Genomic DNA, 21,370 nt, shown 5'->3' with positions numbered 1-21,370 from the left:
TCACCCCAAATTCAAACGTGTCGGCTTCTTCCTTGCTTCCTTCTTTCCCACCTGACTTTAAGCCCACACACACTGTTCCCCCTTCATCACTCATACCCCTTTCTCAAAACTATTGTATTCCCAACTACATATGGGTGTGAAATCTGGACAGTGAAGAAAGCTGACAGGAAGAAAACTGATGTGTCCAAAACATGATGCTGAGGAGTTTTGCAAATACCCTGAACTGACAGAAGATGAACAAGTGGGTCCTAGATGAAATAATCAAATCAATCGAGAACTATCCCTGGAAGCCAAAAGTAAATAAATAAAATAAAAGATGACACTGAAGCTGTTTCCCACATGAGAAAGCAAGACTAATCGGAGCAGACAAGAATGCTGTGGATAATTGAACGCAGAGGAAGAAGAAGAAGACCAACTATGAGATGAATCAATTCCAAGCCACAGCCTTGAGTTTAAAGCGCTGAACAGGGCTGCCAAAGACAGGATATTCTGGAGGATAGTCAAACACTGAGTCATCCAAGGCTGATAATGCCTTGACAACACATACAAAAGTACAAAAACCTAGCAATTCTCCAAGCAAGCAGGTATCATCAAGCTTTTCAGTTGTCCTTGTTTGCCTCTAAACCAATGTGCAATAACAGAACGACTGGTAAAATAATGCACCAATAATTCAGTACTGTAGCATCCTGAACACATTTCAGGATTCAGATTTTGGCTCACAAAGCCATTGTGGTGAAGTTTTGCAGTGAAGTGGGGACCTGAACGATCTGGGTTTTAGTATCCACTCAACCCTAAAGCTTTCTGGGCAACTTTGGGCACTCACTGATGCTAGGCCTAGCCTACCTCACAAGATTGTTGTGAGAATAAAATGGATGGGAGAATTATGTAAGCTGTCTTGGCTTCCATGCAGGAAAAAAGGTGGGATATTAATATAATATAATGCCTAAAATATGCATTACACACAGGCACACTTCATGGTTCTGATTTCATTTTATGCACAAAAAATGTGCAAATTATTTTTCAGCAGCTCATTCTTATACAAAGACACTGAAATATGGATACAGTTATTCTTCAAAATTTTAACCATATTTGATTCCTCATGTTTTCCTCTGTTTTATTCTGTTGCTAATATGCAACAGATACAGGCAATGAATTCAGCCATCCCATATATCTTTATTTTTCAAAGTCTAAAATATACTGAATCTATTTTCTTAATTATGTAAAAACCAGGAAAAGATTTTTTCTTAATTTGCATACCAATAGAGATGATTCACACAATCACCATGGCCTAAGCATTCCTCAAACAACCCTATGGCTTTCCATGAGTCATTTAAGAGCCCCCAGCTCTTCACAAGCCATTCCTCTTGGGTTTGTGGTCAGTGGATAATCAGGTAAATGGGACCCAGAATGCTCCAATGTTTAAGAAATTCTGATCTTGCAAACTGGTCAAATAATCATTAAGTTGGAAAATTTCTGCATGGAAGCATATATCTATAAAATGCATATTACGTGGTAAGTCTGGTGAAGCAAAGTGAAGTGGTCAAGCATAACATGGATTTGTGCCAGTTCCAAACTGTTATAATTCTGTTCTGATATCTGCACAGCATTTAAGTTCTGAAATTCATGCAACTTTAGTGCCGCTAAATTTTATTTCCCCCTAAGAAGTAAGTCTCATTGAGTTGAGTGGGGTTGCGTCTCAGAATAGGATTTTAGCCTTAATGTATTTCTTATCATCTTCCATCTTCAGGTTACAAATCCTTTCAAGGCAGCTCCCAGCAAAGCACAACTGTCAATTACAGTTGAAACAATATAAAATACTCAGACAATAAAGCACAGTAAGATCATCAAAAAACCAAATACTGCAGCAGATACTGAGACTTCCATACAATGTCAGTAGAACTTCTAGAAACAGGCTGTGAAGGGCTAAAGCAACATATATTTAAGTTTTAATTGAAACCAGTGGAAATTAAGTTACTAAGGTTTCATCACATTGATTTCCATAGGATTTAAGTTGGAAGAGGGGTTCATGTTTCAACAAAAAGAAGTCCTACAAATGGTCAGATTTATGAATGCTGGGAATTGTAGGGATTTTGTTTGCCTAACCAATGGATTTCAATTGGATTTTGTTTAATCTGTCCTTTTATTTAAAATGTACTAGTTCCCAAGCTTAAAAGACCTTCTACATGTTTCCTTCCTTACAGCTCCTGCCCTGCAATTGTAGCAAAAACATTTTTTTTAACTCCTACCTCTTTCCTCAATGGATCTATTAATGTAATAATGGAAGGAAATTTATTAATCAGGTCCACATACATTTCCACCATTTCATCTGCAGTCTTTTGTGTTCCAAGCAGCACTTCATATTTTCCCTTATTCTAAAATAAAATAAAATAAAATAAAATAAAATAAATTAGAAAGGTAAATCAAATTTGAAGTTACCCAGTTTTCTTTTTAATAGGTAAGAACAGGAGTCAAGAAGAGTCATTAAATACAATGAGGTACCACAAAAGAAGCAACTAGCTTTTTAAGAGAATGAAGCAGTTTTCTCACGTACTCTTCTTCCCTTTACAATGCACACCCCTCTGACATACTTCTACTGGGAAGAAGAGCTCCTGAGGACAAAGAATTTTCAAAATTAAGATACTTGAAAATGAAACTTACATAGTCCATTAGTTCATGAGCAGCACAATTTATTCCCAAATACATGTCTATTCCTAGTTCCAAGGAAACATTTGCACAAGCCGATTGGATCAAGGTCAAAGGCTGCTCTAGACTTTCGCTCCCTATCACCAGACAGCCTAAGTGAGACATCTTTTTAAAAACTGGAGGCTGCAAATAAATAAAAAACATTTCCACTGATTTACATGTGATCAGATACAAGAAGAGTTATGCTGTTCTCTGCATAACCCTCTCCCACTACTCTGACATTAGTAATCTCAAATATTATATGGTCACTATATCATGCTATGAGCCTGCCAGATAGGATGTTTATTCCTTGGATAGCCATTTTATCCTTTGCAACAAGATTACCTTTTAATATTTCACTTAGATGTTGTTTACTCAATGTGACTGACCTCCACTGATGGCTTACCTGGAATAATTGTCACATATTCACTACCAGTTTTTTTGTCCCTGAAAATTATTCACATACATTTGTTATTATTGCAGCTCTGCAATATATATAGTATGACTAGTCAATTTCCTTGTATGTTTCAGCTGTCAAAGGGAGCCCTAGCAGGGAGCATACAAGAAAACTAAGAAGCACTGGAAATGGGGGTAAGCAGGTGTACCAAAAACTGGGGAGAGGACAATATCTCACTAGACAACGTAATTCTCTTGACCATAAACACTGAATGGACAGTTTTCAGTGTCCTCCACTTTCCTCAAGACTATAGCTAGTCTAGAATGGGGAGACATTAACTCTCCACATCTTTATGTAGCTCCCTTTTGAAGTAGTTACTGTAGTTACTTGGCTATTCGAAACAAAACCCTGAATGGGATCAAGTGAATGGGGATCCATTGCAGGGCTCAGTGTACTGTTGGTGGCCCTTCTGCCACCCGTTTGGGTTTAAAAACAATCCTGTTGGTAGTATTTGCATAATCATGTGTGGGGCAACCTGGGAAGTGTACTCAAATGTAAGGGCTGGGAAACAAAGAGAAAATGTGTACATTTACACCAACTGTTCCATTACTGCACACATTTCCCCTCCATTTATTTCCCAAGCATTAAATGTGCAGACATGTCCCTACCCCTAGTCTACAAAATTTCTAGCATTTCTATCAAGATTTTGGAAAGACCCTTAAAGGGTGCCTGAACAGGATGTGGCAAATGAAAGGCTTGCACCAACAATAGTTACATCTGCCCCATCTCCACAAATTTCCAGGGAAGCACAGTAACTGCAGAAGTAACTCCCCTTTCTGATGTTGCAGGAAAGTCAGGGACATTAAGGGCATTGAGAAAAGTCTGCACTTAAAAGCCAGAGAATCACCTTGCCAAGGAGAGTATTGTCAAGGGGATATAATCCCAAGCAGATAACCTCACTTTTGGTGTACTAACTTCTTTGGCTTTGTCAAGTCCATCCCAAGCTAAGCTATGGGCAACTGACAAGAGAAGAAAATCAAGACCAGACTAGTATGATCACAGTGCTGCCACCTTTATGAGAGTGACATTAATATTAGAAGGTCCACTATTAAGAAGCCAAGTAGCTTGTAAACTCTCTTCTGATTCCTATACCTTCAGAATGGTGGCAGTATGAAGACCTGGCATCTTAACAGCAGACAACATTGTCTTGGCAAGGCTGCTTGCCAGAAAGCAGTCCTGAATTCTACTAATGATACCACTAAGACATGGCATGTGTTTGAAAACCTTATGAAACAATCCATTGCACTCTCTGTTGTTGTTGTTACGGCTAGGGGGTGTGTGTGTCAGGTTGTTCTTGAATTTTTGCTAATTGTTTTGCATTCTTACCATTTTAATAGCTTATTCTAATTTTATCATAAGTTATAATGTATTTATGAGAAGCAGTAAATAAATAGCATTTATTTGAAACATATAAAGGGAATACATTTTTCTGTAGCATCACAAATCTCTTACAGAAAAACTATGGTATTTAACTGTTGATACATGATGGACCATTATATCACTTTGCTAACAAACCTAAAACATTATGGGTTTAATTACCATGTCATATGTAACTGCATTATTTGTCTCCTTACCGGAGCTTTTTTCCCAGCATCTCGTGAAGCAGATTTCTTGCCATCTCCCACACTACTAGGCTGTAGCAATGATATTTTAAAAAATATTAAAAAGATGAATAGTTAGATGAATATTAACAAAATATTCACCATATATTAATGAACAATGTTGAGGATGCTGCATAAGATAAGAGGGGAAAATTTACAAACAAAAGTTTGCTTTGTCATATTGCCAACAGGCAGCAAATATTCAGCTCCACTCTATGAATAACATCAATTTGGAACACCCTATTCCTAGCAAAGAAAATGAGGTACAGAATTAATACATCCTGTGAGTTACTGATTCTATTTCTCTAGCATCAGTACAAATTTGCACTAGCAAAGCAGTGTTGCAAGCAAGCCCATAATAATAGTACAAAACAGTTCAGCTAACATTGCATGACTTTTGTCCGGTGGACTTGACATTGAGTCTGATCCTATGCATTCTTCAACAGCAAAAAAATCCTACAATTCCCCATTCAGCAGCATAGGACAACTTTCTGTCTAAATCTGCATAGGATTGCACTATTAAGGATTTTAATGCTATCATTTCTGGATATCAAATTATCTCATAAGTTTTGAATATAAAAAGAGTCACATAAATCTAGTTGCATATATGCATATCACAAGCTACTTAGAAACTGCCCTTGCTCTATGGCAGGCTTGCTTTTTGAGAAACACAAGGCCCTTCAGGTGGGTGTCACTAGTCCCATGGGTCTTTAGATGCAGGCTTTAGAAGCTTGCACCCTGAGTTTTGCAAGTTACATTTGGCAGAATTCTGTAGAACAAGCCATTCTACTTTTAAGCAATCACTCTTATTTCCAGACTAGAGAGGATTCCAAGGGAGTAAACATTAATTTGAACAAATGGAATGGACAGCAAAGTTATAAATTATAAAAGACATGCTGGTTGTGGGGGGGATGTTGAGAATTGTTGTCCTTTTTATGTCTAAACAGGCACAGGATTGTGATTTTACATAAGCACTGGTGCTAATTCCTGAAATCACAAATAGATTAATATAAATAGTCTTCTATTACCACTACTTCTGTCAACTTCATTATTTGCTTCTGAATATCCATACATCTTTCTACAGCCTGAAAAATAAAAAATCCCACAGAATTATTAACATTTTAAAAACATTTGACTTTTCTTAAAGCCCCAGGCATGCTTTAAATGCAGATATTTATTACTACTTCTACGACGACAACTACCACTACCATTAATGGCATGAAAAGAGCCACAGAATAACAACTGTTTGTAAGATGTTGAGTTAAGCCTATGCAGATAAATTAAAGTATTAGCAGGCTGGAAGGAGTGAGAGAACAGGCACTGGGAACATGGACAGAAGCGAAACAAAGACTGTTGAGCAGATAACCGCATTGTATTTATTTATTTACATGCATGCATTTATAGGCCGCCTATAATTGCTAAGGCCTTCCTAGGTGGCTTACAATGCATTGTTCCAGCACTGTTAAGAAGCCTTCTGAGCTCTGAATTAGTATTACTTTAATGAAGTATGTTGCTCAAGGACCACCTCCTAGAAAAAATGGCGTTGCTCTTACCTTCGTCTGTGTGTTGGTTTTGCATAGGATAAACAGAATATTATAATTACATTTGCAGCATACTCTTGCCACTAATATTCGGAGCTGCTTGAGCAGCAGTCATATGCTCAATACAGGGGAGGCCACATCAGTTCACTCCTGGCTGCCAAGAAGGTGACCGGGACTAATTAAATCTGTTTTCTACCTACCTACCTGTTTTCTACCTAGTTTCATTTCTTCAATATGCTCTTTGGGCACCAGCACCAGTGTGTATCATCACATATCTTTCAGCTGAGATGGAGGGACTAAACAACATTTGTCTGGAAGGGTGACTGAGAAACCTACTCATCTACCAAAGCTAGCTGTACGCACTGTGTTTGCAGACAATGGCTTTATGATCTTTCAGTAGAAGGACTCAGTGCTCCGGTTCAGACAGCACCTTGCAGGGTTTGCACATCAAGCTAAACAATCCACTGATGGAAGGTCTGTGGCTTGTTGAGCCACTAGCAATAGGCAGAATCAGACGGCATCTGTTAGCATGCGCCTTGTAAATTCTAAGCCAGGGATCATGCAAAAGGGGCCCTGTACTGAATAATGTTCATTGCCTCTGAGCATTGAACTCCCATTTCATGTAAATAAAATTCCTACTGTAGCACAGAACTCTACTAAATACTTCAATTGTCATTACTAGCTTTCCCTAGTCACAAGGAACATGATCCAGTGGGAACTTCCCAGATGTAAATCCCAAAGAAATGAAGAGGAGCTCTATTAAAAGCACCATGATTAACTGTGTACTCCCATATTCATGGTATTTTCTCTACTGAACCTGTACAAAAACTAGTACTGTCTTCTTATGTTTAAGGAAGCGATCCTTCACCCAGTTGCCCATACTTTCTGCAATTGAACATTGACAGGTGTGAGCACACAGAACTGGACACAGGATTATGTCCTAGATAACATTCACTTCTTACATGCTAGTTATACTATAGCTGAGCACTTTTTGATGCATGTTACAGTAAAGTTAAAAGCAGTAGCATTCAGTACTTGTTTAACAGTTAGCCAGGTTGGAGGGATGAGCATCACTTCTTTCATTAAATTCAGCTTTCCAGGTGACGATTTTCCACAGCTCAAAATGGTTATCATCGGCAATGGCATAGCCAGCTCTTTAGGCAATTCCTAAAATGGAAAAGACTTTTGTAGTATCTTTAGCGCTCACTCTATAAATGAAAGCCTCATTCTTTCATTGAAATTTTACAAACTATTGTGACTGGCCTTATCCATCATCTTGTTCAGAAAAGAGGGTTATTTTATTTGCAATGAAACACTATACACCATCCATAGCTACAGTTGGTGCAAAAAAATGCTTGGTTGCTTCACATAGCTTTCTAGACAGTTACACTGTTAAGTTAGGTCTGCATAGGGCAGCACCTGAAGGATCTTAAGATTAAAACTACAAAGGCACTCCTGAGATACTCTTGCCATGCTATGAAAACACTTGCTTCCAATGAATAGATAGCATACATGAGTGCAACAGTGCACAAGATATTCGGTTCTAGTTCTAACAATTACATATTATTCTGGATCCTTATGGCCAGCCCCATGATGCTTGCAGTAGAAAATCAGAGGACAGACTGAAGTCAATTTTGCTTAACACTTGAACTAGAATTTGGTCAAAATTTGATCAAAATCCCACCAACATTAAGTAACAGGTTCCACAGATCACCAATCTACCCATTTTCCTGGCAGTTCTGCAACAACTTGAGCAAAATACCAAACCCCTGGTAAATACCTGATTGTGTTTCAGCAAAGCAATATGTAAGTACAAACATGCATTGCAAATAGTTGCAGCAGTCTTCGCAACAGCAAGTGATAGGCATCCAATGGCCATGCTACCCATCACGACAGGCTCAGTGGGTTCTGCCGGTGAGATGGGCTTCTCTAGCACAGAAGCCTTCTTCCCTGAGAAGAGGGGGGAAATGTTTGAATAGTTTTCTAAGAATGTTAACAACATTACAGAAAGTACACTGAATACTACCCTAGTATCTTCCAATGAGTTTGACTACAACTCCCACATTCCCCCAGCCAGCATGAGAGTTGGGGAACTAAGCCTGTAAATCCAAGAAAATGAAGAAAGGAATAATCAAGTTCCCTATTCTATAGCTATTATATTGAGTCAAAAAGAGGATTGCGTCCTAATTTGTGTACTTAACCACTTTCTTCAAGTAACTTTCTAACACTTACTCTCTATAATTTCAGCTTTCACTACTTCTATTCCAGGATGTAATAATCTGATACAAAACCTTAGTACTGACGGTTTGTTTCATTCCTGGATACAACCCTTCTTTTTCTTTTCCAAATTTATCATTATGTCATTCATCTTCCTTAGATCTAGACTTTCCAAAAATGTTTTACATGAACGTAACTCAGAATTCAAGGCACATTTTGAAAATTACTCAGCTCCCACTTAGCTACCTTAATAACAGCTAGATTTTTGTGGCATAGAACATAGCAACCATCAACTCCCACTGTAACATTCATGTCCTCAAACCTTTCCCATCCAATGGTTTACTTTGATTCCCAAATAGGAGCTAACATCTTTTGAAAATTCAATAGCACTTGTGGGTGCTGAGCACCTTTGAAAAATCTCCCACTTAATCCAAGCACTGAGTAGTCCTTTTGAACAGCAGAACATAAATGCCCTCAAGTGTATGGGGTTCTATGCAGAGAGACAATTAAAGAAGTCTTTAGTCTGAAGCACATCACGGATTTGATCTTCCTTGCAGCCAGCATGCATAGCTAAGGAAAAAGGTGGATGATGTGTCGAGCATGAAGCGACAGAGTTTAAATGGGATAGGTGCATAGATCCATAGGTTTCAAGAAATCAATTTAATTCTCTATTAAGAGACAAGATGTTCTCTTGTAGGGTAAAAATCTCTTTTTGGCTTTATCTAGTTTGCTAAAAACCTAATTACTATTTGATTCTTTTAAGATGTTTGTTTTATATTCAGCAAGAGCACAATCCTAACTCTTGCATGTTGGTGGCTAGGTGAGGATGATATATTAGTGCCCTTACACTACAGGGGCCCACACTGTGCCCAGGTAGACAGCTGCAACCTGAAGGCTTCCTGCCAGCAAAATGTACTGAAATGGAGGGGTACATTTGTGTGGGCAGGAGCTGGCTTTGAATTCATAGAATTCAAAGCTGATCCACTCCTCTGCTCAAACCAATTCTGCCATTCAGAACAGTCCTGGAGCTGCCATGGCTAACTCTCACTCTCTACATTGCCAGCAATGGGGGAGAAATTGGAAATGCATGGATTCAAAGGCCCAAGGAAGTCAACACATAGGCACATATTTTGCCCCATCCAATGCAAGCCAATAAAGCTGGGGATGAGATGGCAGATCCATTGGTTTGCTCCTTTGCCACATTTAAGATTGCTCTGTAAAACTCCAATGCTAACAATTACATGTAGAGATGCTGGTGAAGCTGATAGTCAGGTAGCTTGTAAGTGAAATCTGCGATGGCTTGTATGGGTAGCAACCTTGAATAGCTATCCAATGAACTTCATTATTAGAATCAAGGCTGATTCCAGCAGGTGCCTCCTGGAATAAAGCATTATCTCTGAAGATAGCCATGGTACTAGAAGCACAAACAAAGTGATTCTAAAGCTATTTGAATTCCTCCTCCTTTGCTTTCTACAGCATAGTTGTCTTTAGAGTTAGTGTTTCAGCCTGATCCTGTGACCATAACAGGCATGTCATAGAGGGTGGTCACATGTGAAGAATATAAATTTTTCCTGATGGCCAAAGAACAAGGGTCCTGCAACAAGAAGGACCTCCCTTTTTGTCCTCAACATATGGATGTTGCAGGAAGTGCTGCCTGGCTGAAACTCTGTCTCTGAAGTCAGGTGCACTTGCTAGGAATTCGCATGCAACACCTTTCAGGGAAGAAATTGAGAGGAGAGTGATGCATGCTGGGGTGGCTGGTTGGCGGGCAATGAAGAGAGACCTGTGTCTCTGACACAGTTCAAAGATACAAAATGAGAACTTGGAAGAGGAAGCTGGAACCTGGCAAGCAAATGAGAGATCCTGTTCTTCACTTCACACTAACAAAACCTCAAAATCAAGGATGCACGTGTATCACTTCCAGTTCTATTATAACTGTCCCTGATCTCTTTCTCTGTGACAACTGTAGACATGAAATGTTAGAGAGTACATGTCCATAAAACACTTACATTCCTCTATTGTTATTTTCAATTCTATTTTATAGTCTATTTCTTAAATTTGTAGCCCACCCAGGGAGCCTTATGGCTATATGGGGTGAGATAAAAATCTAAATAAATAAATACATATTTACTTGATGACAGCACTGGTCACAATAACTGTGCAAAATGCTAGCAATAACAACAGCTCTTAAGACATTTCTTAATATGCAACTTGGGATAATGGAAACAGTTCTTCAGCCATTTGCACTAAAAAGACTCCCATGATTTGCACGTGAAAGATCCTGATTGGGAAGTAGCAAGCCAGGCTAAAGCCAAATTTGACCAAACCCACAGACAGGGCCTTGCACATGTATTCATTCTGCCTTGATGTTTCCACATTTTGTTGTGTTACAAGCTAGAATTGAAATAGATTTAACTGACATTGCTACCATTTGATTCACGTACGTTTCTCAACACTGTGAAGGTGCAAATTAAATTTATTGTGGCACAGAAGTTAAGTAAACAAAAACAAACTGGCACTTATTGGTTACATAATTATTCATCCCCTGAGTTAAGACTTGGTATATGCATATCTGGCAGCAGTTAGACCTCTAAGTCTTCTTGGGTAAGCCTCTGCAATGTTTTAACATTTGGATCCTGCAGTATTTGCTTTGTCCTTCTTGCAAAACTTGCTAAAATTCTGTCAGACTGGATAGTGAGCATTGATGGACAGCAACTTTCAAGCCTTGCCACAGATTCTCAATCTGGACCATTCTAAGACCACCAGATTCTTATTTAAGTACCACTCCAGGGTTACTTTGACTGTGTGTTTAGGCACACTGCCTGCTGGCAAGTGACCCTCCACCCCAGTGCCACAACCCTTGCAGGCTGGAAACGATCTTTCCATTTGGCTCCATCCATCTTGCCCTCAGTCATGACCAGTTTCTCAGCCCCTGCCAAGAAAAAGCATTCCTGCCATGTGGTCTCACCACCACTATGCTTCACCATGGGAAGGATGTTCTCAAGACAATGAACACTGTTGGCTTGGCTTGGCATCACATAACAGTACCTTGCAGCAAGGACAAAACGTCCCGCTCTGCACTCCACAGAGCAGAGAGCTTTTTTTCCATGTTTGCTGTGACTCACATGTGTACTTTGCAAATTCCAAATAGTCTTTGAGAGGTATTTGCTTTAACAATAGCTTTTTGTCTTGACACTATTCCATAAACTGTTGCTTGGACAGTTTTGTCCAGAGAGGTGTGGATCCTTCCCGCTCCTCTGGCTTCTGGGTTGCTTCGCTGATAAATGCTCTCCTTCTCCAGTCACACAGTTTTGTGGGTGGTCTTCTCTAGGAAGAGTCACCGCTGAATGATTTTTTAAAAATTCGATTTATAGTAATGCTACTCTGGGGGCATGTTCACTCTTTTTTTAATAACCCCTCCTCCTCCAACTGGTGTTTCCACACAACTTTATCTCAGGGTTGTTCTGATAGCTTCTTAGTCTTCATGCTGCTGTTAGTTTAGACATGCTGTCCAACAAAGTCTGAGGCCATCCAGAAAAATGTGTATTTAACCTGAGATCCTGTAGCACTGGCACTGTACAGGCCAATTTGATGCAGCTGCTTACAGAGCTTAATTAGGCATGTAATAACGAAGGAGTTGAATAGTTAGGCAACCAACAATGCCAGTTTGTTTTTCTTTATGTAACTTTTTTCCGAGATACAAATATTTTGCATCCTCACCGTGTTGAGTAACTCGTGTGCATGAAGAGGTAACAATGCCAATAAAATGCATTTTAGTTCTAGGTTGTAACACAACATGTGGAAAAGTCAAAGGGGGGCAGTGAATGCTTCGGCGAGACACCGAAAGCCTGACAACAGCAGCTGGGCTCTTCTATTAATTTTATTCATAGTAAAACAAACTAAATCAGTACAAGGTGAAAGGATGTGTGTTCATGAGTCAGAATGTAGAGTGTGGCATGAGGATCTTGTTTGATGTACACATCACATCAAGACAAGAAAGGGGAGCTGGCATTGAAGCCCATTTAATGCAGTGTTTCCCAATCTTTTTTTGACTGTGGATGGGAGGCCCATTGGATGACTTTTGTCTCCAGCTGCCTTGGCTTTTCTTGGGCCCACTTTACAGTATGATGTGGAGGACCCTGCATGCTGAAAGCTGAAGAAAAATCATGGCACACCAACTGGATTAAGTGGGGTTTCCTGGGCTGAGTCTAGCACAAGTACGCTTTGGACTGACAAAGCATGTCTCTCTAAAAAAAGAAAATGCAGAATACCATGACAGAATCCCTTTTAGGAAACTGATTCTGCCTTTGTTGATATTAATTCCATTCCATAACCTGGTTTGTTTGATTTCTTTTTCCCAGTTGGAGCTGGAGCAGGTGGAGCAACAGGAAGCACTACTTCCTGGATTTCTTTCTCTTTTTCTTCCCTTCTTTCTTTGTCTTCTTGTGCTTTGTTTGCAAAATATTCCCTGTGATAAAAGTAAATGGCACAACCATTCAATGCTTAAGAACATTATAAACGCAAACTATAGAAAAACACAGATGGCAAGCTTCTTGACTTATAAGAACTATGGAATATAATGTTTTATTTTTGCCCCCTTTTGATTTTCAGGCTTAATTTTAACTTTGGTTATTTGCAGCATTCCCTGTCTATGTGAACGAATTTGGGGGCTAATAGTAGGGCCAAAAGTGCTATTAAAATGAATAAAATACGCGAAAGACTACTGTGGAATGATATATTACGGTGCAGTCTTATTGACTGTATGGTTGGTCAATGAAAGCGCCTGAATTCACAGACTTCTAATCATCCAATGTAGTGGGGAAGCAATATTTTTCACCCATATCCTGACCTCCCCAGTCTCCTCACCTATTAAAATTCTCCCCTCATACCGCTCTCCAGTGTTGCTTTCCAACCACAGATGGCTGTGCCCACTGAAGCACTGTTCCTGACCTTGGAAGGGAGAATCCAAAGAATCCCATGCCTCCTTGGTATGATGCCTAGGGGCGATAGGACCACTCTGTGATTTTACTGTTCCTTCTATAAATGTTTATTCCATCATATCTACATGTCTGTTGCATGTTTACCACCATCTGAAAGTTAAACTAGCACATCAGGGGTCCTCAAACTACGGCCCGGGGACCAGATCCAGCCCACCATGCCCATTTATCTGGCCCACCATGCCCATTTGGACCTGCTGCATGCGCGCCTGCACCCACACATGCACCCGTCACCACCCACCTCACCCCGCGCACAGGGAGGCAGCGGTTTCTTGCTTGGAGAAAGCTATCTCCAAGCAAGTAAGCTGCCGCCTCACCTTGTCTCACCTTGCCTCATGCCTGCACACGCCGCCCCTGCCCTGTGCCGGCCTGCGCCCACCACCGGCACCACCTTTCCGGCCCGCGCCCAGCACTGGCAGCCTTCAACTGGCCCCCTGATGGAAAAATTTGAGGACTGCTGCTAGCACATCATTATGCTGTTTATTTCATTTGGAAAAGAGATGGTTGTTCTATTTCTGTTCCAAGTATCTCTGGAATGATGCCAGGTGAAGCAAGTTCTAAACATTGCTTAAGCAAAAAATAAAAATAAAAAGGCAGGCCAGACACTTCAGAGGGTCCAAAATGCCACCACCACACTACCATATTGGATGGGCCCTTACAGAGCATACAACTGTGATTCTGTTTGATCAGAACTGGGTTCAGCCACAATTGTAGCTGAAAATTCTTCCCTTTTCAAGTAGTAAAAAAAGAAATTATGAGAGGCAGGCAAAGAAGACTACAGGGCTTACTCAGGCTGGACTGAGGATAATTTACCATCAACTGCCCTTAGGAAGAATTCCAAGAAAGCAAGGGAGGTAGATAAGAATGACACCAGATGTACGCTCCTGTTCCAGATGGACTTTCCTACATAGGAAGGTGCAGATTTTGTCTTTCATGGATTGTTAAGTTTCTTTCGTTCTGCTGTCTGCTCCTTTATGGAATCAGTTTTTCTTATCAGAATTTCATTCTACTTGTGCTATGCGTAATTTGCATTTGCACAAATATTGTAAATGTATTAGTTAATGTGAATTAGTACAAGTTCCCAAACTGTGAATGCTGGCCCACAAAACCACACAAACCATGCATATACATATGAATAAACAGACATGAGGGGTAGATCCATTTCATTTCCATAACTGATCATTTGCAGGAACTGGTTTCTTGTAATTAACCCTTTCATACTTCAAATGTACCATAGTGAAGTTGAAATGTAAAAGATGGTACAGAGATACTCTAGGTTAGATATTCCATGGGCAAGATTGGCTTTAGCACCGGTTTATCAGCCTATGCAGAACTACAGACGACTTATAATCAAATCTAGTTCCAACTTTAAAACAGGAAGCTCTGTACAATCAGTGGTTTCGAACCTAGCTTGGACCTGTGTTGCTCAAAGTCTGTGAGTAGTCTCAATTTTGCTGCTGCAATGTAATGCATAATGCACTTATTTCTTTAGTATTAATTCTTGAGAGCCAGGGTAATATAGGAGTTAAAAGTGTGGGACTGGGACTCAGGGGATCCGGTTTCTAGTCCTTGCTTAGCCATGGACCCAACTGGGTAACTTTGAATAAGTCAAAGACCCTCAGCCGAGCCTACCTCACAGGGTTGTTCTTGTGGAGATAAGACTGAGAGTAGCAGGAGAATTATGTAATATGCTTTGAGTCCATTGTAAAAAAAAGTGTACATCCAATAAATAAATAAATCTACTTCAGTGTAGCTACCCACATTTCTGTCTACCTCCCTTCTTCCTTTTTGGCATCTATGCCACTAGTTCGTTTCACATTTTTTATCTCACCATTACTGAACTGTACCCCTGACTAACAGGATTTGCTGGCCAGGAAACAGATACATTAGCTAAATACTATTAATAAAAAAACAGCTGTCTGAGCGCAGCCATCTAAAATTCTTCAATGTGCTGGTGACTAAATCATACAAGTGTTGAAATTGTAACATTTTTTTAAAGCATACTGGATAATAAACATAATAAAATGTGAGACCTACCCTAATAGCTTATCAACATTATGTTGGTCAGTAGGTTGAAGGCCTCTGAGCATTTCATTCAATGATTCACTTATCCATTCAATTGCTGTATTTATTGACTCATATCTTTCCTTTTCATCAGCATCTACTGTTTCTGGTGATGCATTTTCAAGAAATTCAGCATGAGAAGAGATCATGCTGGAACAAATCCTCTGCAGAATAGCATTTAAAGATATATTTACTATTGAAAACCCGCATAATAAACATGACATTGAAATTATTTCCTGCTGAAGTCCTGTTTATTACTGATACAAGTTTGAGGGTTTATTTATTTATATATTTAGCTTGTAAAGACAAATGCAATAAATGCTATACATTTAATCAATTTTTAGACAACTATATAATTCTTTTATCCACAGCTTTCTATTTGAGTCTTCTCCATATACTCCTTTGTTAATGTGAACAGTTATGCATATGTGAACATTCTAAATTACATTGTATTATTTTCCCCTTTATTCTCATCCAAATATTTTTCAATAGGCAAAAGATAATACAAAAACTGTAGACCAGCTTTAATATTTTCATTCAATAAATTTTCAAATGCTCTTCCGGAAGTATGCACTATAGCATCTGATAAAGCCAAGGTCCCTTGTAGACTTCCTCCATAATCACTCCACCATAATGGAGAATTCTGTATAACTACTACAGTAAATAGGGGCAATAACCTTTCCAATTTCAAAAGGGAGTGAATACAATTTGACCTGAACCAATCTTATTCTCAGGCAAGACTTGAGCTGTTTTACCAGAGAAAATAATGAGTTCAGGCAACAGAGATGATAGCCAAACTAGTCATGATATTAAATGTATGATTAAATGTACTATCATGTCTAGAGTCCTTCACCCTAAATAACAGCCACAGGAGGGTGGGGGGAGAATCAAGATCAGCATAGATAGGGTAACACTCCCCTTTCCCTGCTAAGGTGATTGATGAAAATCTTTCTCCATCCTAAACTGCTACTTGTTTCCATTGGCACAAATGGAGATGGCAATTTTCATCAGGGGTGAGAGTGTGAGTAGCCAGAGCAAAAGGGGTATCAAAGGCCCAATCCATGCACTGGGGTCCCAGTCATGATCAGAAGCCCTCACCCCACTGGCTGATAATCAAAAGAAATGGACACCTAGACACACTGAACACATTCACAATGCCAAGCCTTGTTTGGACCAGAGTTGCCTCTTAATTTCACCAGTGATCCAACCATGAACAGGATTTGACTTGAGGTTTTCACAGCTTGAGGATGACTTCCTCACTCTACTCTGCCAGTTGGACATCACTCATTTAGATACAGAAGTAAGCACACTGCAGGTCATACCTTGTCAGAGTCTCTCACCCAGCAAGACACTTCCACTTCTAATATTGGATGACCAGTCCCATCCAGCACCCTTTTCCCAACTAATCTGCTTATCGTAGGTGGTTTTGCGAGTTCAGAGAAGTAGTTTGCCTTGAAGATAGCAATTATTTCAATTAGTTTCCATACCTTTAAAAAGAGAGTTCTATGCCATTCATAAACAGTGCTATAAACAAGGTTCAATGGGCAACTTTGGGTCAGGCTCAGCCTAACCTACCTTACAGGATTGTTGTGAGGATAAGATGGAGAGAAGGAAGAAGAGGAGGAGGATTGTGTAAGCTGCCTTGAATTCTTTGAAGGAACAAAGATGGATATAAATATAATTGATAAAGGACTAAAAGGTGGCATCTATGCCATATACCTTTGGCTGAAATTTTATCAGGCTTCTTATTTATTTAGCAGTTATTGTACTAATGGCTTGTGATCATACTGATTAACGAAGCCCTCAACCCATTTTTATAACCTGACACAGCCTTCCTGGTAACCACTAGTAATAATTCTGGAATATGCTGTTAGTAGACTCCAATGGTATTCAAAAATCTATGGTAAATACGGCCACAAATGCCAACAGACTCTCAACTGGATTGTACCAGCAGGCTTGACTCCGCTGGTTCCTCACCTGCCATTTCAACTAACACATCCTGTTCTGTTGTCTCTGCTAGTTGACAAGTGAAGGGGCAGGGAGTAAAGTGGCTGGCTGGAGTAGATCTGGGAAGGGTAGATTCAGAACCTCAGACAGAACTACTGCAACTGTCAGGGCTCAGATTCAGGACCATGGAGAGAAACCCTGCAGTAAAGTTATCAGGCTCAGGATCAGGATCAAGAGAAGTTACCCCAGCGCTCACCTACAGCAACTTAGGGTGCAAGCCTATACATTTGGAAAGTCACAAGCATCGAATCAAGCACAAAGGTAAGAAATGCCTTGCCACTTCCTCTGCCTCAAAAGCAATGTTGAGCCAATTTCAGATTTCTAAATGGTTTTTCCTCTCCTCATGCCTGGATTTGGCAGAAGCTGATGGTACCTCACCCCTCCCCACCCTTGGAATGGCCTTCCAAAGATGGCCTCCCATCTTCAGGACCTCACCAACATGGAAAGAACCGTGCCAGCTGAGAGAGTAGAGTAGAGACTTCACTTTTTCCTATAGCCTGGCAGGCAATGGCTACTGGGACCCCAACAGGCTTTATAGCCAGGCTCATGAGACCATCTGGGATTCCAGCTCCTCCAGTGAAGCACCTGGCTGGTAAAGCCCAATGCCCTTTTTCACTGGCTTCTTTCTGTCGGGGGAGAGAGTAAAGGATATTAAGAATCAGCCTGGAAATGCTTCCCAGGGCCTCTGTGCTCACTGGAGGAATGTGAAAGCCTTTCATCAGAGGCAGAGGGCAGTGTTACTTGCAGGGGATGGAGTGGGCAAGGTGCAGGATTCAGCTATGACCATTCTGATCCATCTTTCCTGTAGATGCCACCGGAAACTTCAATCACTGAGGAGCCCCAGTCTTATGAAACAGCAGAAGAGGAATCCAAACAAGGATCAGCACAAACCCCGTCAGGCACTCGAGGATTTATTTTGCTCTTCAAATGTTTTCATGAGTGCCAAAATGCATCCTGAGCCCTTGGTTTAGGATGGGGATGAAATCTAAGATAAAAATGATGTTTTAATAAGGGTTGTTTTTTTTAAAAAAGACTCTGCTTCCTCAAACAGTGCATCTTAGATGACGCTGCCTTTTAACTGTAGATCTCCATTTAATGATTCATCGAACAAAAACTGGAACATATAATAGTTTACTGCGTCTAGTCCAACTTACACCCACTTCTGTGGTGTTTAATCTCATGAATTTATTCTGAATAATTTACATGTAAAATGTATACTGTATAGGATGAGAAGCCTTCTAAATACTAAGAGTTTCCAGGGAAAACACTTCCTGAAAATGTAAGTGGCCATAAAAATTCTACAGATATCTAGCAAAATAGTTTGTTGAAGTGGTACCTAGTGGCACAAAAATGCCATGGCAAAAAAATACAAAATGCAAGTAGCTTCATTACACTTTCATGACACTTTATACTGTTTCCTTCATTAAATCATTTAAAGAAGATTAAGTTTTGATGACCATTTAAATGCACCAAGTGCCTATTAGACTACCAGTGGAAATTCAGAAGCAGATTTATTGCTAGATGGGCATGAATTCACATACATGTGCAAGTGTCAGGGGCAGCTATATGAAGCTCTTCCATATCTGAGAATTCAGGGCAGCTTATGTAGCACAATCAGTGCTTCCCCGTACTGCATAATAAAACAACAGCCATCAGCAATGTGTAAAGGAGGCAGGGCTCACAAAGTATGAGAACTACTTTTACCTGTGAGATGTTGAACTTGCAATTCCTAGTGTGGATTGCAAAGCTGGAGCAGGAGGATGCAGGAGAGGATGCGTTAGAAGGCTGGAAAGGCAGATGTCCTCTCCGTTTTAATACTGCTGCTGTCCTGACCAGAGCAGGTCCTCTCCACATTCAGTGGCAGTGCCTCCAGCAGCAGCACTGTGTGTGCATGTATATGCAGTGATATGAGCATCCTTCTCCGTTTGTCTGTGTGGGCATGGGCTGCTTTACTGCTCAGGCACTACCACTGAGGAAGTGAGGTAGGAAGGGCAGAGACTTTTTCTCTTGCAGAGGAAAGACGAGGGCAAAGAGCCAGGGACAGCAAAATAGCAGAAAAAAACTATGTTCTGCATACCATACCTGGTAGAATGAAATAGGAGGCATAGGTGATAAAGAGAGTTAAATCATAGAGGCCAAGAAGAGAAGTGGTGATGGCTTTAAAGAAAAAGGAAAGAGCCCAGAAGGAAACTAATGGACTGAGTCAACTGTAGCCCCCACACAAGAGTCCTGAATGAAAAGCTAGACTTTGGAGTGTGTGAAGTAAGAATTCCAAATCTAGAAGCTTATATCATTTTGGTCTACTTCTTTTAATTAAATGGGTAGAATATTACTGCATGTTTATTCTAGCATTTCTGAATATTAGAGCCCTGGAGATATAACAAAAGCAGAACATTCTGGGAAGGAGTTCCCAAGCTCCACACCCACACCAATAACTGATTATTTAATTATACCTTCTTTTAATTTGCTCTTCATAATTCAGGCTGTGTGTCATCCACATGCTCAGAACAGTGTATCTCCAGAGCTTTCATTTGCATCTCATTCACTTAGTTTATTCTCTACTAGGTCCTTATTCATACACCTATAGCTTAACTGCCTGTCAACTGAGAAGGCCACTGGCTGCAAAAGAGCGTGGTGCTACATTCCATCCTTAAGTTTATCCTACATAGCGCGCTCGCTCTCGCTCGCTCTCTCGGCTCAATTTCAGTTGGGATCAGTGTAATGTTCTGTTTCCCACCAAACAGTGAGGCTCTCGGCATCTTAAAGACTGTTACCTGGTTATTATGGCATATATTTCCAAGCATTTGCCATAATGAAAGTGTAAATCATTAAGGAAACGATCCCGTGCATATTTAGCCAGGAAAAAAAAAAAAACTGGTTAAACATGCACGGGATTTTACGGCTCCCCGGTGTGCTAACGGGAGCATGCTAGGAATCGTAGGTCTTTTTTCCTACGTAAACAGCATAGGACGGTACTCTGAGGTGCCACAAGGCTGATATGACTTTCCACGGAGTAAGTGCAGCCAATGCGACTTACTTCTGCATAGATGCGTATAGGATTGGGTTTTGTGGCACTCATTAAGCTCAGCGGAACTTAGTTCAAAGAATCGTGCACGCGATCAGCTATACTCGTGCCTAAAGCAGGATTTCTTTCTCTCCCGCAAGCGCACCCGGTTCGCCCCTCCCACCTTATTCCCAGCCTGCTCCTCCCACCGGCGCGCCAGGGGTGGGCCCAAAGGCGCATGCGTGCACTGCGGGGAGGCACGCAGGGCTGCCCCGTACCAGGTAGCCGTAGAAGTCGGCGGGGCGCTGGTAGAACATGGCGTTGAGCACCTCCTCCAGGCGCTGCGGGACCTCGTTGAGCCGGTAGTACTCTGCAGCCTGGTGCTTGAGGTCGACGTGGGCGCACTGGCGCCGCTCGCGCTGATCCCCGGCGCAGCTCTCCCTGCGCGCCATGGCGAGGAGCGCGGCGTCCGTTGCGGGGAAACGGGGACGCGCACCGCCTCCGCCGGAGCTCTCCGGTTCTCGCGGGATCTGGGTCCGGGGAAGGGAGCGCCTGCAAAGGGGCAGCGGAGCGCTCGCTGCCCTCTTCTTGGGAACCTGTGCTTTCCTTCCACTCTCTGGGGAGTACTTTTATTCTGTCTTTGCAACACTTTGCAAGGATGCAGTTTACGAGAGGAGGTATACGTGGGGATTTGAGGGCTTGCTTGGGATACCGCTCATTCCACAAGTAATATCCGAGGTGTGAAGCAAGCAGACACAGAAAGGACAGTACAAGGACTAGGCTTTTTAAGAAGTACACAT

At 40.9% G+C, this 21,370-nt stretch overlaps 1 protein-coding gene across 1 annotated transcript in view; it reads right to left on the bottom strand.

Annotated features, from left to right (window-relative positions):
- Nucleotides 1-21,022, bottom strand: part of ENO4 (enolase 4) — a 25,448-nt gene extending 4,426 nt beyond the window's left edge. The window contains exons 1-10 of the mRNA XM_044431509.1: nt 20,849-21,022; nt 16,882-17,010; nt 15,533-15,723; nt 12,833-12,966; nt 8,062-8,231; nt 7,317-7,448; nt 5,772-5,825; nt 4,714-4,773; nt 2,659-2,826; nt 2,247-2,372 (exon numbers count right to left, since the gene is read on the bottom strand). Of these exons, the coding sequence (XP_044287444.1) occupies nt 2,247-2,372; nt 2,659-2,826; nt 4,714-4,773; nt 5,772-5,825; nt 7,317-7,448; nt 8,062-8,231; nt 12,833-12,966; nt 15,533-15,723; nt 16,882-17,010; nt 20,849-21,022 (1,338 nt within the window). The remainder of the gene's footprint in view (nt 1-2,246; nt 2,373-2,658; nt 2,827-4,713; nt 4,774-5,771; nt 5,826-7,316; nt 7,449-8,061; nt 8,232-12,832; nt 12,967-15,532; nt 15,724-16,881; nt 17,011-20,848) is intronic.
- Nucleotides 21,023-21,370: the final 348 nt, after the last annotated feature.

This window comes from Varanus komodoensis, unplaced genomic scaffold (genome assembly GCF_004798865.1).
Source record: "Varanus komodoensis strain SLA01 unplaced genomic scaffold, ASM479886v1 scaffold1, whole genome shotgun sequence".
Lineage (NCBI taxonomy): Eukaryota > Metazoa > Chordata > Lepidosauria > Squamata > Varanidae > Varanus > Varanus komodoensis.
The sequence above is the reverse complement of the archived record's forward strand: the minus strand, read 5'-3'. Positions and strand labels throughout refer to the sequence as shown.